This window comes from Brachypodium distachyon, chromosome 5 (assembly GCF_000005505.3).
Source record: "Brachypodium distachyon strain Bd21 chromosome 5, Brachypodium_distachyon_v3.0, whole genome shotgun sequence".
Taxonomy (NCBI): Eukaryota; Viridiplantae; Streptophyta; class Magnoliopsida; order Poales; family Poaceae; genus Brachypodium; species Brachypodium distachyon.
In genome coordinates, this window is record NC_016135.3 from 26,942,318 (window position 1) to 26,958,770 (window position 16,453).

General features: G+C 45.2%; 2 protein-coding genes across 3 annotated transcripts; both read left to right on the forward strand.

The window, feature by feature from the left end:
* The first annotated feature begins 7,206 nt into the window (after positions 1-7,206).
* LOC100833849 (heavy metal-associated isoprenylated plant protein 39) lies at positions 7,207-8,779 on the forward strand. Its single transcript, XM_003580725.4, has 3 exons — positions 7,207-7,426; positions 7,556-7,631; positions 8,080-8,779. The coding sequence occupies exons 1-3, from the start codon at positions 7,421-7,423 to the stop codon at positions 8,421-8,423; spliced, it is 426 nt and encodes a 141-aa protein (XP_003580773.1). The 5' UTR covers positions 7,207-7,420; the 3' UTR covers positions 8,424-8,779.
* Positions 8,780-10,832: 2,053 nt separating this feature from the next.
* On the forward strand, positions 10,833-16,245 carry LOC100833232 (actin-related protein 8). 2 transcript variants are annotated; one of them, XM_010242276.3, is made up of 12 exons: positions 10,833-11,447; positions 11,569-11,663; positions 12,072-12,142; positions 12,311-12,378; positions 13,019-13,080; positions 13,259-13,356; positions 13,727-13,808; positions 14,695-14,837; positions 15,117-15,265; positions 15,349-15,482; positions 15,571-15,689; positions 15,795-16,245. In XM_010242276.3, the coding sequence occupies exons 1-12, from the start codon at positions 11,017-11,019 to the stop codon at positions 15,891-15,893; spliced, it is 1,551 nt and encodes a 516-aa protein (XP_010240578.1). In that variant the 5' UTR covers positions 10,833-11,016; the 3' UTR covers positions 15,894-16,245. The 2 variants fall into 2 exon arrangements, with proteins under 2 accessions (XP_010240578.1, XP_024311906.1); XM_024456138.1 differs by lacking the exons at positions 10,833-11,447; positions 12,072-12,142 and having other exon boundaries at positions 11,659-11,663.
* The last annotated feature ends 208 nt before the right edge of the window (positions 16,246-16,453 follow it).

The window sequence follows — 16,453 nt, forward strand, 5'->3', positions numbered from 1 at the left end:
GGAGTGATGTACTAATAAGTACAAAACCCCTTTTCCGGTCCACGCACGTTTGCCGCGTCGGTCGTGATCCGGGGACGCGAAAAGGCTGTGGAGCTTTCAGAATGAACCGCTTTTCCTCTGTGGTCGAATTTTCCACAAAGCGGGCGGGAGACGGTCCGTACGGAGTCGATGAAATCAGACGAGATGCGCCAATGTTTTCCGTCGATGGGCATATGCATGCGAAGCGATCCATTATATGCTGAAGTCAGAAGAGAAGATGCGTGTCCCGTTGTTTATTTCCCTGGCCGGCCGGGCGCTAAACTGAGCTTTGAATCCGTACGTGGGGAGGAACGCACGGAGCAATGCTCCCGATTTGAAGCAGGACAGAAACGGTAGCCCCAGCTCGTCTCTGTTCTGTTTTTTTTTTCAGAAGGAGCAGTGCTCCCGATTTCATCTGCATTCCGTTGGTTTCAGTGCACCTGCGTATGGTCGCTAGGTGCTAGGCGAACAAGGCGAATTAAAACGAAGAAAAAGAATTCTTGCTCGTGTTAGTGGATTTAATTACTGAAGAGTGCTAGTAGTAACAAGTAGTGGAGTGTACTTATTTAAACTACTGGACCGGCAAAACGTTATTTTCGATGCTGATGCGGTTCCATTACGATCACCCGCTGAAGTCAAGCCGAGATGCATCCGATGGATCGAGTTCCTTTCATGCGGATGAGACCGATATCATCCGAGTACCAACGAAACCCAGTGACAGGCCTAAACTTGGCATTTTACGTAAGTAGTACGTACTACCCTCAATTAAGCCCCAAGGAAACGTGTCCCCTGCGTTCGCACCGGGGAACAGTGTACAAGAGCAGCTCGCATCTTTTCTGACTAATCCCGTTTTAGACCCGGTCGCCAATAAGTGAGTGTACTATTAACACTGTAAAAGTGTACTCGACAAACTACTGGACCAGCCGGCCTGTCACGCACTAGAACTCGTCTCCATCCTCTTTCTTTCTTTCTTTCTTTCTTTCTTTCTTTCTTTCTTTCTTTCTTTTTTCTATGGCCATCCATGCGTGCGTGCGTGCACGGTGGTAATTAATTATGGTGCGTGGTTAGCCGCCGGGGATTGCATCGCTTCCGCGGTCTAGCAGGCGAGACACACCACTGACACCACTCCAACTAATACCGGAGTAGCAGAGTCCCTGTTTCTGACACGACATGTGCCGTGCCGTGCCTGTGCCTTTGAGTGAGCCGTCCGACACGTCGCTCGTGGCCACTGCATTACAAAGAGTACAAATCACATCCCGTCCCTTCCTACCGATCTCTTCGTCTAGATCTTCTTAACCCGATCCCGAGTTTGCTTAGCCAGCTCCCAGCTGAGATCTAGATCGCTGTAGCTAATTAGTCCCCGATTGGGGAAGTCAAGTCAAGATGCTCGATCTCAACCTGGCAAGTTGGCCATGCACCCCATCCCGGACGGACAAGGACGACGACTCACTGACTCTGCAGTGCAATTCTCCACGCGCACACCGAACACGATAGTGCGCCCAGATCTCATCTGGCCCAGAAAAGCGGTGGCCACCTACCAACGCCCACCGGCGCGAGTCCAATCCAAGGCCAAGCGCGACCAAACCTAACCAGCCGCCAGAGCAAAATCTTGAACCAACCAAGATCACGTTTGCCACCGTGCGGTTATCCACCGGTTTCCTTTTTCTTTTGGATGCATCCGTCCATGACGCGACAATGAGGTTGTTAGCACTACGATCAGAATACACTATTTTCAGTAGTATCAACTTCATAGAATTCAATTGACGAAAAGCATTCTATTCAATACAACTGTTGTAATGCGACTAGTTGATTCTACACTTTATCAAGACAAGTATTCACATTCAGGTCAGGACAACATTCCCTTCAAAACAACACTATGGCTTCACTCATGGTAGCATTGGAACTCTGTTCTTCTTCTTTCTTATCTTCTCAAGAGTAGTTTGTGACTGAGCCATCGGTAGCCATCCAGATTCTGAGTTTCCAATGTCTGTAGCCACCTTCTCTCGGTAATTAGCGAATTCCTGTGACGGTGCAACATTGTTGGTTTAGTTCGCTATAAGATGATAGATGTGTCCAGATGAGGTTATGAAGCTATAACAGAAATTGGATGGCAAGGAAAAAATTGAGTTAGAATAAAACAACAAGTTTCAGAAGCCATAGTTAATGAGATATATAGGCCATGTGTCCCAGATTACACAGGCCAATGAGCTACTGTACTGTTATTTCAAATTTTGTTGTAATCAGTCCTTCCGAGTGTTGAACAATCCTTTTGATTTTTTTTTATATGTTCATGTGTAACAGACATGTAGGCCTTCAAATTATAAATGCTTCAGTTTTATCTGCCTTACTTTTTTTTCTAAAGCAAAATAACAGATTATGTTAGGCTATATGTAATCTATAAAAGTAAATATGAAGTTATGTGGATCCAGTACATACACAAAATATCAGACATGTAGACCTTCAAATATGAAGCAAATTTACTTGCCAACGTGAGGATGAAAACATGCCAGATCATCAATAGAAGGACAAACGATATATTGTGCAAGGCAGCTATAGTTGAAGGTTAACAGAGAATTGAGATATAAAATCAAGCCTGGCAACCTGGTTTACCTGGTGCAAACGAGCTCTTTTCTGAACTTCATGAGCTCAATGCTTTTTCCACCACGAGCTCCCAAGGCTCTTGCTGCAAAAGGTAACACACCAAGAATTAACTATATGAAAGGCCTAAGAAGAAACTTGAGATAGTCACGCGAATCCAACACAAAGTTAGGCACTATGATCACACACAAGCGTTTTAAAAACTAATGGAATCAAAAAATTCATTAGCAGCGTACAAGCATGAAATAAATAATCAACATCTGGTGACATAGACTCATTTAACTATACGTACCTATGCCATTTTCACTTATCGATCTGTAGAAGGATATCAGCCTGCAATACTATAGGACTGACACTTCCATTGTTGCCAACATGAGAGAAGCTACCTGAGCCCATTACCGAGCAAATGAAAGAGTTAAAACTCATTTCACCGTGTAAACCATTTCTGATTATCATTAGGACGAAATACTAATCCCAGATGCTAGTAATGCATGCAGTTCTAGTTGACCAAGGATTTTTCTTTTCTTTTCTCACGAGGGACACTTAACTGGGTTAAACCGGCCGGTGGAAGGATAGGTTTTTAAGAAAATTCAAAACGGAGGTGCTTTTTGCATAAAGTACAGTTTTTTTAAGGCAGTTTTTATGAAATTGCCTTTTTAAATCACAGTGGTAATTTTATAAATTGCCCCAAAATAATTAGATCCCTGCCTTTTTCTTTTTTGCCTTTGATGGTTGAAGCTTTTGAGGCCTTCTTTTTATTATGCCTTTGATGTTAAAAAGTTTTGGAGGCAATTTTTTTATAATGCTTTTGATATTATAAAATTCAGAGGCATTTTTTCTAAAAAGCCTTTGGAGTTAAAAGTTTTTGAGGCATCTTTACAAAATAGCCCTCATTGACTTATATTTTGAGGCAATAATTTTTTTTTGCCTTATATAATAAATAATTGAGGCAATTTAAAATATTGCCATTATCAAACTGCCTTTGAATATCCACTGTGACGTAGTGTTTCCACGGCCAAATTAAGCACGACGGCGAGTTGCGATTGGTAGATATCTTCAGAGAGCCACTTGTTGCTGATTAAACTAGGAGTTGTTAACATCGATTGAATTCTTCTTCTTTTCCTGTCGCTGTTGCTGTGCATTCTGTCACGCACCAGCTAGCCTCATGTCCTGTGCATGGAGCTCCAAGCCTTGTTTTTTGTTTTGTCAGGTTGCTAGCCCGTGGGTACGGGACAAGGATACATAGACATGGAACATATATTTTCCATTATGTATGATGGCAATGGTTATTTTCTCTCGGGAGATTTTGGTTAAAATGAGAAAAGTCACGCACACCGCATGACCTCGGGTTCTGTAGCCACGTCAGGCGCGAGAGCGGTTTGCTATTGCAGGTTGCTACTCCCTCCGTCTCATATTAAGTGGCTCAAATTTGTTTAAATATGAATGTATTTATGTTCTACATACATGTAATAGAAAGTCACTTGATACGGAGGGAGTATGTGTTTTCGTTTTCAGATATTCCGGCTAATCTACCTGCTATTATAAGCTATAAGCTACTCCCTCCGATCTAAATTCTTAACTCAAATTTGTCCAAATATAGATGTATCTACCCGCTATTATAAGCTACTCCCTCTGATCTAATTTCTTGATTCAAATTTGTCCAAATATAGATGTATCTAATCTTTAAAAGCGACCGGGGTCTGCCCGCCCGGGTTGAGAAATTAAAAACTTGTCCTGACTTCTTGCAGCTCGAGGAGGCCACTATGTAGTGCACATATACAATTCATATACCTAGCTGCAAATGCGTTGCACCGGCGAGGCGGCGACGTCTTCGGCGTCATGCTGCACTCACCGGCGGCGGCTAGCTAGGTAGCAGCTAGCAACCTGCATACGCTGTCAATAAACAAAAGGCACTTGCAGTTGCAGTCGCAGGTACGTAGTTCGTTCGTGCGTGCACACGAGTCCTAACCAAAGATTAAGACCTAGCTACCGATCCATCTCGTGGGTTACCTCTTTTTCTGGTTAGGAAACATGTTGTTAATTAATCCGTCTAGTCTAGATCCATCCGTCTCTGGTTCCATGGACACATCCTTTTCAGCAATAATGGGTGTATAAACCTTTCGGTACTAGTAGCAGTAGCAGTGGAGTCCGGCTGCAAATCTCTGAAGGGCTGATTGATCCCGACCTCCATTATTATTGCTAAGGCTGTGTCATTGCACACGTAACGACGCAAAGGAGATTTCATCATGCTCCTAACTTTTTTTTCGTAAGGAACAGCTAGCCGATCGATATCTCGTCTGGCGACCGCCGCCCTGCATCTGTTCTCTACGTCGTGAGATGATCCCCGGCGCATGACAATCTAGAGCTAAAAACTGGACAATACACGGGCTAATTAACTCATGTACTGCGGCCAGGCCAGCAGACCCCTGCCCCGACCCAAGGAGTAGCTATCAGTGTGGACTCCTGCTCTGTCCTTGCACGGACCGTTGTTTGCATCGGTCACCACTGACCCACTCGGTCGATTAATTATTGTACAACACAAATTCCATCCATCGTCTCCATAAATTTCTTAATCAACGGAGGAACGTAGCCGAGAGCTGACCAGTGCACCATGGATCGATTATAAATTAGTGAAACAACGGAGAGAAAGGAATTAAGCAAGCTGAAGGTTGAACCGTTCTCGATCAGCAGCCACCTTTTTGACCGCGACCCTTCCTTTGCAAGGGTTTTATTTATCGGGTGCCCGGCCAGGACGAATCGATCGTCACTGAAGGAGACAGATCGATTCTCCGGTTCTTCTTCCGGTGGTCGTCGATGCTGATCACGCACATTTGGGAAATGCATGTTGTAGTAGTAACCTTTTCCCGATGGCGCACGTTGCGGAGCATCGTCCCTTGGAGATGGAAAACGTTGGCAAGCTTTTGGACCTGTTTTTTCCTCTGCGGAGAAATTGCCAACACGGTGTACTACCACCGAGGTAGGAAGGTTACATATATGTACCCGTCGTAAAGATGTTGGTTTCCTAAAGAGGAGGCCGTTCCGGTTCAGTACGGGGCATCATTCTGAAGTCAGCCGAGATGCGATGCACATGGTTCTTGAGATGCGATCCACGTTAAGACTTAGGATTTTGTTTCAGGAAAAATGAAGTATTCTAATCTGAAGGAACATACTTCCTCTTTCCATAAATTTTTTGTATCAAATTTGCCCAAAAAGATTTAATATAACGGACCTAGTATTTAGGAGTACCAAATAAATTTCCTTAACCTTAAAATTATTGTACTATGTCTCTGCGCGTGCGTGTGTTCGTTCGACGTAGCATCCTAAGCTTTTCTTTCCTTCTAAATTGCTGCCAAAGAAACCCCACCAACCGACTTTTTTGCCATGGGTCCGGTGCGGCCGGCGTGCCTTTGGACGGACGAATCGACCGTCACTAAACGAATCGGCGTGCCTTCTGAATTCTTCTTCTTCTTCTTCTTCTTCTTCTGTTTTTTCCTCTGCGAGGCGAAAATTTCCAAGACACGGGTGCCCGATCGACCGAGGAAGGTCACGTAAAAGCTGGTCCCTGCAGCGGGCTCGAGACGGTCGGTCCGGACGGACGCGGTCGCACGCTGCCAAATCAGACGAGACGCGCATTGATTTTCAGCGCACGAAAATGTCTTTTTTTTTTTGAGGGATCGCACGAAAATGTCTAGGTCGTGTTAGTAATGGCTTACTGCAGCGTAGTAGTACTAGAAACAGTGTAAGCAGTGGAACGTACATTTCGTTTCAGCTACTGGAGAGTTCGGTCATCCACTGGACAGTTCGAACGTAACATTTCCCGGGCGAAGAAAAGTTCTGTGGCCACACGTTTAATCGCAGGAGCGTTCACAACAAGGACAACCACGTCGTGGTCACGCGCTTAAAACTCGCCGGCCCGCTTTCTCTCCCCCACACGGCCATGGTTGGCGGCTACAACGCCTGACTAATCTATAATTAACTAGAGTCAGCCATTAACCACTTCCCCTGTCGCTGTAGCAGTAAAATAAAATCGCCATCACAGGCCCGGTCGAGTCCCGGATCACTTCCGCTGTGTGTTCCTTCAGTACCAATCCACTGGACACAGTGGCACTATCCCGATCGAGCCAAGTCAACAAGTCAAGTCAAGATGCATGCATGGTCCACCACCCTCCGGAGCTAGCTAGCTAGGTCGCGCCTTCCTCCCAAGCCAGACGACGACTCGACCCTCTGGCTGTACATGGCCGGTCGCCGGGCTCGTGGCGCGCGCGGCATTTGTGATTGAGAATTCGAGGCCCTGACATGCCAACCACCCAGCCCCCCCCCCCCCCCCCCCCCCGGGCGATTCGAGCCCAACATATGCAACCGGGACCTGCCCAGAAAGGCAGAAACCACCGCCTCTCCACTGTCTGAAAAAAAGAACAGAAAGAAGAAGCAAACAAGAAGGGAAGGAAACAGCCACGAGCCTTTTGCGCCGGTGGGACAGTGGGGACGAGTCCACGCCGTGACGTCCCGGCGCGATCCATCTGCCTGGCCAAGTGGCGTTAATCCATCCATCCCCTCCCTCCGCCCGGCCGCCTATAAATTGAGCGCGAGGCTCCGTGGTTGAGCACTTCAGTGTCCCTTGCCGCCCGCCCCCAGCAAGCATTCGCTTTTGTCCCTTGCGCTCAAGGCAAGGCTTCGAGCTCATCGCTCAAACTTGCAACGCGCTTCTCTTCCCCGATCATCGTCCGTCCACCTTTCGCCGTTGCTGGCTGATCAACACCCCCCTCGCTGCCGCTTCTTGGTTTGATCGACTTCTCTGCCAGCCATGAAGGTTAGTTAGCGTTGCTGTCGATTGGTTGAATTTTGGGTGGTTTGATTCGTTGTGGTTTGCTGGAATTGAGTTGTTGCTGATGGGGATTTTGTGTTGTGTTTGTTTGTGCTGCGATGATGATGGTTGCAGAAGGTGGTGATGAAGCTCGATTTGCATGACGATAAGCAGAAGCAGAAGGCTCTCAAGTCTGTTTCCAGCCTCCAAGGTACTGCTTCCTCGCCTTCCGTTCCCTCTCCTGCTCATGTTCCATTTTTCGGAGCAAACTCTGTTCTCGTCTTGCTTTCTTGGCTCCTGGCCCTGGGGAACCGCAATTTTCTGGTCATGGGGACTCGGGAGGGGGTGAATGGCAAGAAAGAACCACGATAGCTGATAGCTTCATGCTTCCATGAGCACTGAAGAAACTCCACTGCTGAATTGGTCATAAAAAATCCTCTGTTTCGTCGCCCTTCAGCGCCGGTTCAGCACAGGTGCTGTGTCTTTATTGATCTCCACTTTTGTAGTTGACCCTTGACGGTAATTCTCCCAGGAATCCGCCGGCCACCAATCATGCGGATGCAGTATATCCGCAAGATCCGGATTTCGATTCTGACGCAAATAAACTGATCTCGACACAAGAAACCAACCAATTAACCTTTTTTCCTTCTTCTTCTCAGGGATCGACCACATGGACGTGAACATGAAGGACAACAAGATGACGGTGATCGGCACCGCGGACCCCGTCGACGTGGTGACCAAGCTGCGCAAGCTCTTCCCGGCCGCCAACATGTTCTCCGTCGGCGAGTGGCCGGAGAAGAAGGACGGCGACAAGAAGGACGGGGACAAGAAGGACGGGGACAAGAAAGACGGCGACAAGAAGGACGGCGACAAGAAGCCGCCGGCGCCGCTCTACTACAATCCCTACATGTACCCGCCCTACTCGTACCCGCAGCCGCAGCACCACCCGCAGTACTTCGTCCGCAGCGCCGAGGACGACCCCAACTCCTGCGTCATCTGCTGATCTGATCGTCCGTCCATCAGGACGATATATAGCTCCAACTACTGGTGCTTGATTGTACATTTTGTTTTTCTTAGCTTGCTTGCTTGTAGTACTAGTAGCTCGCCGGTGATCACCGACCGGGACCTTCCCCGCTGCTGCTGATAGTGCTAAGGTAGTTGGTGGTTGATATACTTCAAACACACCGGTATAATCTGGTACAGTAACGGCCTGCCTTGTATATTGGCCGTGTAAGCAGGGTTTGAGATTGAGCACTCTTTTGAGATTTCTAGCACACGAATACTATTTTGGGCCTGACCGAAAGGTCCTGTTTTGAACAAATTTCGTACTATGAAAGTAATGATGATGAGGTTTGACCAGATTTTTAGTTTAATTTTGTTTGGTACTAAGTACTGTGATAAGTACTGGAGATGCAAGGAGAGATTTGGATGAGCCAGCCACCTGACAGACGCAGAATTCAGGTTGTTAAATTGGTCTGTCGTGCATCTTCAGAATATACCAACTGAGAGTCTGAACTGAAGCACTTCGTCTCTGGCGCATCTTCAGAATTATCAACTGAAGGTTTGAAACTCTCCTACTGCCGCTCAACCTGGGCTGTTTTTCCAGTCAGTGAGCTCGATGTTTTGCAAGTGTACAACACTTTAGCTACCTCGTTAAAACCACGAGGATCGAATTTGTCATGTATTTTTTTCCTAAGATTATGTAACTGAGTTCAAGCTGGACTACTACCTCGTTAAAACCATCGCGCATTATTGCTGTAAAAAAAAACTCAGTATCTAACTCTGTTTTATCACCTGTCTCTTGTCGATTCTAAAGGTGTGCTTACGGCGCACAATGTAGGAGCTTGTGTGGGTTTTCATTCAATCGTCGCACTGAAGCGAGCCTTTCTTCTTGCCTCACAGTCTCTGTCTTGGACGCTCTTCCAGATTGTTCGTTAGGCTGCTTCATTGTTTATTTTCATCTGAATAAGTGTGCAGCTCTTCTAGGACAGTAGTACTGCCTCGTTTAAGACCACAATGACAACGAGTAACTGAGTTCAAGCTGGGCTAGCGTTCGTGCTTATCTCACAGGAACTCGATGGCCCATTATTACTGTCAAATTCTGTTTTTTACCACCGATCGCTGTCGTTTCCGAAGGGCGCACGATGTAGGAGCGTGTGTGGGTTTTCTATCGTTGGAAAGAAAAGAGATACCGACGCAAGCCCTTTCTTGCCTCGCCCTCGCAGTCACTGTCTCGGCTAGGCTTAAAGGTCCGGCTCTTCCAGATTGTTCGTTAGGCTGCTTTATTGTTTATGTTGATTTTCCTCCCGAGTAATTGAAGGGTGCACCCAAGAGTGCATGCTCTCGGGCAGAAAAAAACTACTCTCAGGTCACTTAGTTTTTGAACGGAGGAAGCATGAAAGATTCTTTTTTCGGAAAACACATATAGTTCAAGTCGTGCTTGTAAAATTCAATGTGAAACGTTTTGCAGTTTATCTAAAAACAGTAGAGCGAATGTCATGGAACCATAACAATAAGGCATTTGATATCACATAGCCATAATTGTTTTTCACGCAACTGAAACTATCTGAGTAATTACAAACGGATAACCCAAATTAATCGTGAAATCTAGAGCCTTTGACAACAAAACCAACTGTTGGGCCCACCATCGGTCGCCACATCACATGGTTGAAATAGTCGAAGACAGTTGCTCTCCACCACAAACGGTGTTGAAGCTTAGGGGCTCGCTCCAAAGAGGCGGATCGCATTCTCGATACAAGTTTACAATTGCGTCATCGATCAAGGCAAACCTATCCACTTTGTTGGCGGAGGATGGATGACATTTTTGGTTAGTAGGGTTCTTACTCATATGCCAATATGTTCATGACTAGGTTCAACCGTCATCACGGACGCCCCTACTAATCGCTCATCTTCTCGATATTTTGTTTTTTTTTTGGTAAAAAAGAAGCATATCATCGTCATAGGCTCAGATCTTGATCTCGCATATTCGGTTTCGCTTAATAATATAAAATGACATGTGTGGGTCTATATACCCGTTATCAATCTCACATCTCTTCGATACTGCTCTCTCTGTTCCTATTCATAAGACGCTTATGCAAGTCAATTCGGCTCGAAACGTCGTTTTATATATAAATAAAGATGTAACGAGTAGTTTCTTTGTTTTTTCTTTCATTCAATCATATAAAAACGAGACGTGTCTGCTTGGAGAGTCGTTGATCTTCTTGATACACACAAGATGACACAAATATGCAGGGGGGAAGGGAAAACCCGGGGAAAGCGAGTGTACACCTACCTGCCGCGTGGTGTCACCGAGAACAGTGGGGCGCGGCCGCGCGGGAGCCGCGCGCGCGGCCCACTCTCCGTCACACGACGAAGAGAACCGAAGACAAGCCAAAGCCAATCCAAATCCCTCTAAAAAAAAAAGCCAATCCAAATCCCCCGTAGCTCCCCGACCCGGTCCACCACTGCCCCTTCCCGAAACTTCTTCCGGTGGCCTCGGCCTCGGCCTCTGCCTGGAATCCTCGATCCCATCCCCGCGCTCCTCCTTGCTTGTCCTTGTCCGCTGCTCGTCGCGTTGCGGGGGCTCGCGGCTTGGCATGTATCTGCTCGATCGTCGTCCCCACCGAGACACACTCTCTGTCGGCGCCATGGCGCAGCTGCTGCTCCGCAAGGTGTGGGGCTCCGTGCTGGCCCGCGCGGGGGCGCCGTCGCCGCGGGGGGACCCGGAACCGTCGTCGGGCTCGAACTCGTCCTCCTCGTCGCGCCGCCGCGCGCCCCGGGCGGCGGAGCACCACTACGCGTCGCTGGGGGCGCTGGACGCCGTGCCGATCGACGTGCTGGCGCAGATCCTGCGGCTGCTGGGCCCCGCCGACGCGGCGCGCTCCAGCGCCGTGTGCCGCACCTGGCGCCTCGTCGCCTCCGAGAACGGCCTCTGGGCCTTCTTCCTCAGCCTCGGCCCGGACCCCTGGGACCTCGTCGTCTTCGCCGAGACGCACCTCGCCGCCGGCCCCGCCTCCTCGCCCCCCAGGTCGTCATCATCATCATAATCCCCTTCCTGCTTCCTCCTCCCGTGCGTTTGGTGTGTGTGTGTGTTTTGTTTCGCCTGCCTACCCTAACAGACACTTCCCGTGGTGGTGGTGCGTATCCAGCGTGCACTGCCGCTCAGTCCGCGTCTCGCCGCAACTCTCCTTCAAGCGTATCTACGGACAGCGAGTGGTGGTTCCGGGCTCTATCATTGTCGATGGTAAGAGCTTAGCGTCTCCCTCTCGTTGTTCTAGATAGCCAGCGATTGCTTAATCAAGGGGAACATTTAAATGGTTTAGATACGTGCATTGATTGCTCCGTTTGGGGGTTCTACAATCAACAAATGGCTCTATATGGGCACCAGTCTTATCTTCAGTAACTAGGCAATTGACAATATTTGGGCATCTCTTATGTTCAGTAACTATATATTTGGGCATCTCTTATGTTCAGTAACTAGACAAATGGCATTAGATTGTCACCATAGACTGAATATATATCGCTCTTGCTTTGTGCGACGTAATGGCCGTTTTTTTAGAGGAATTGACATTGGTTATTATAATAGATTTTATAATTATATGGTCTCCGGTAAAATGGTGCATCCCTGGTTGTTTGTTTTGATAAACTATAGGTGGATCCGGTTATTGCAAGTATGGTTGGAGCAAGTATGCTGCTCCATCTGGGCGTTGTGCAACATTTTTGGTAAGCTGTGGTGATCAATATGATGCTGATGCACACCAATTATTCATCATGACCAATGTCAGAACATTGTGATTAATGTTGGTTTAACAATTTCAAGATAAGAGTAAGATAATTGAAATGATGAAGGGTTATCATTTATGTGACTAATTCTGTGGGATCATCATGCAGGAGTTTGGTAACATAGAGTCCCCTATGTATGCAAGGCTTCGTCACTTCTTCTCTACAATCTATACCAGGTTCTTAAAATCTTTTAGCTCACTGTACTAATTTACCAGCCTTACTTTTTTCGCACAACAAAAACATACGTACAGAAAATTTGTCCAGAGATGGATTTTCCATCTAGGTTGCCTACTATCAAAGTGTTTACAGCATCTCTTGCTCGAACATGAGGAATCAACATACATGCCCAAGAATTCTAGGTGCATGTGCTCCTTGTTTGCTGCTTGCACAACTGCGCTCATGACTTGTTGTGCTGAGTAACCATGGTGTGCACACAACATTTGCATACCTTTATATTTAATAAATAACTTTACCACAACATTTGCATACCTTATATTTCATTTTAATAAATATTACACAATTAGGCCATGCTGTGCAGTATCCAAGATCTTTTACTACTGTATTACGCTATATTGATTATGTGTTCAACTTAAATTACTGGTCCACTCTGTATTCTGATTTTCATGCCATCTATTGTACTATGTTTCACGCAAGCAATGTAAGTATGGATATTGTACTTTAGTTTCATCTCTGGCATGCTGATTTAACCTGTAATCAGGATCTATAAGTCTTTTGAATTTTTTTAAATAATCATCTAATATCATGTTTAGTTCCCTATTCCTGTCATAAAATATTTTTATTCTTCACTTTTTACAGGATGCATGTAAAGTCTTCCGCTCGTCCAATTATTGTTGTCCTTCCCCTCTGCCACTCTGACGGTTAGTATTTTTAGGTGATACCACTTTCTACTTTACGGTTCTGAATTTCATCCACTTTATGTACATCCATCAACATTTCTATAATGCACCCCCGAAATAATTCCATGTTAATATTACTATGGTTGATGAACTATTTCTCCTTTTTGTCTGTATATGTTTCTAACTCAATTTGGTGCAGATACCGAGTCTGCTAGGGCCTCAAGAAAACAATACAAGGAGACATTGTACACAGTTTTGTTTGACATGAATGTTCCTGCTGTTTGTGCTGTTGATCAAGTATGCATTCTTATGTTCTCCTTGGTGATTCTGTTCAGTCAAATGCTTGCATTTTCACCTCTTGAGTCTTGATATACTTCATATTTCACCATATGCTTCTGTACCACTGTTCTTTTAATTAATCTTGTTGCGAGAATAAAATTTAGGACAATGTTTACTTTTGGATTTAACTTTTGTAAAGCTAGAAGATTCACATAATGATATCACACCAAAATCATGAGTTGTGGTTCAAGCTGGAACTGCTCAACCGAAAATTAAACAGGGTCTTGATGTAGTTTTTAGAAGTACTTTCATGACATGTGTGATTCATTAATTTTACCTCTCTTGAAGGGGATATATTTTGTGAGCTTGCTGACATATACCTTTCCAGGCACTTGTAGCTTTGTATGCTGCTAAACGGACCTCTGGTATTGTTGTCAACATTGGATTCAATACAACATCTGTTGTTCCCAGTAAGTAATGTGTTTAGTTCATTTGTTCTGGTGGTGTATGGACACATTTGACCATACATATTGTTTTCTTCAGTGTGTGCTGTATTTTCTCTTAAGATTGGTAAACATAGAAAGGCTCCCAGCCAAGTTTGCCTCTCCTAAATTTAGGTGACCACAATTTCTTAGCTATGTGTTTGGTTTGTCGCCATAGTTTTTCCTGCCACACTTTAATATCCATATGACCTGTGTGGTAAGACTCAGCTTCTTGCCAAATTTTGCCACGTTTGTGACACCAATTTGTTTGAACTCACTTTTGTGGAGCCTAAGCTTAGTTGTATCAAAGTTAGCCATGAACTGAACAGGCCTTCATTGACATGTTTCAAATTATCTTCAGAAATTATTATTTTTGGTGGAAGATGCAAATGATCTTTCACAAAAAATAAACCGCACATGACAATGTAGGCAAGTAGAACAGTTGCAGTACATGTGGTATTTACTTATGGAATTAGTGTGAAGTGCAAACTGACAGTTTCTATAGTGTGCGATAAATTTTTTATTGCACTATATATCAATTAAATCTGCTTGGGTAAATCTATTCATAAATGTGTCCTTCACTGAAATAAATGGCCGTGTAGGAATGCTCATCACAGGCAGAGACATAGGTCACTGAAATAAATGGCCGTGTAGGAATGCTCATCATAGACCGAGACATAGGTTGGGACTTGGGACCATGGGAGACTTGCCAGAAAAGTGTGGACTATGGACTGACATAAGTTTCATGGTTGGGTTATGTTTTAAATGTTTAGAACACCTGGAACTATGGAAGTGTGTCTAGAGCTAATAGTACTACCATACTGTTAAATAGAATACACATTTGTTATCATCTGACATATTTTGCTTGCAACAGTCTTTCAAGGTAGGGTGATGCATGAGATAGGTATTGAAACTGTGGGGCAAGGTGCCCTCAAACTTACTGGATTTCTGAAGGAGCTAATGCAGCAAAGAAATATACCTTTTGAGTCACTATACACTGTTCGGACCATCAAAGAGGTAAGATTTTGTTTATTATCCCAAGATAGCTATGTTGTTTGGTGTAGCTAACATTCTTCACATAAATCTTACCTAGCTGTGATTGTAATCTATTAGTTGTGCGGGGAATACACATCAACAAATTGTGCTGGAAACCTATTAGTTGGGGCGACATAATAGCTAACCAACTAATTATGCCTGGACTGGAGCCATTAGCTGGCGAACTATTTTAGTTTTGTGCACACAGAACAAAATGATAGCTGATATATTACGGTACCTCTCTGTCTTTTATATGAAAAGAAAATTTGCTACGTGGCATCTGATTACGAAGCTGAACTATCTAAAGACACACAAGCTTCCTGTGAGGTGGATGGTGAAGGGTGGTTCACTTTATCAGAGGAAAGATTCAAGATGGCAGAAATCCTATTCCAACCCCAGATAGGAGGAACGTATGTTATCTTCTCTGCAGCATAGCCTGATTTTATTACTTTAAATGTGGTTCACTCATTCTTGCTCAATGTTGCCCTTGCAGTCAAGCTATGGGCTTGCATAAAGCAGTAGCTCTATGTATGGATCACTGCTACAATGCAGAGGTGCTCGGTGATCACAGCTGGTTTAAGACGGTCGTCTTAGCTGGTGGATCGTCATGCTTACCTGGTTTGCCAGGTATGCTTGCGTAATGCATTTTAACACCAAACCGCTGATTGGATATCGCTTATTACCAGCATGACGCGTACATTTTTGTTGTGAACAGAGAGGCTGGAGAAAGAGCTCCGCAAACTTCTTCCTGCATACATTTCTGAAGGAATTCGAGTTCTTCCTCCTCCATTTGGCACTGATTCCGCCTGGTTTGGTGCAAAGATGATCGGCAATGTAAGGACAGCATTGATTCTGTTTTTTGTGTGGTGAAGGACGCCATTGATTCTTGTGATCAATTTGTCACTGTTTTAGCTTCACAGATGGCTGCTCTAATTTCAGGTGAGCACTTTTGCTGAGGCATGGTGCGTAAACAAGAAGCAGTTCCGCCAGAAGGCACGTCGCACCGGTGGTCCATCGTTAGCGAACGCATGGGTATAGAATGTACCAGCTACAGCTATGATCCGGAAACAAGGGAAATAACCGTGAGGTTGTTCACGGCTACTCTTTGTATCCAAGATAAGGGCTACACGCCTACACCAGATATACATACAGCGCCTGCCCCTGGTCTATACAACAGATACAAATATATAGTGCCAGTCCCTGGTCTATACAACAGATATGGGTAAATAATAAATATGCATGATAGTCGTAGATTATGGGTAAATAGTAAGATAGGTTTTGTTATTAACTTATTATAGAATACCACAGAAGGGAACGCATCGCGCTATATATCACATCAGAGATTTTTTTTCATGGGCTGAAGTTTTGATGCGTAATTGTTTGTTGTTTATATCTTGGTCTGAAATTTTCATGCATACATTATTTGGTGTGTACTGGGCTACTGGCACAGTATGAATAGTTCAAGTCTTTTTGCAGATGAGATAATCTCCCTTGACCACGCATTCCTGTTGTGCTGTAGTTTCCCTTAGGGCCGTTCGTTCCTTCCCTTCCTGGCGGGTATCGATGGGGAACCACCAAATTTCAGTTCGGTTTCCCCG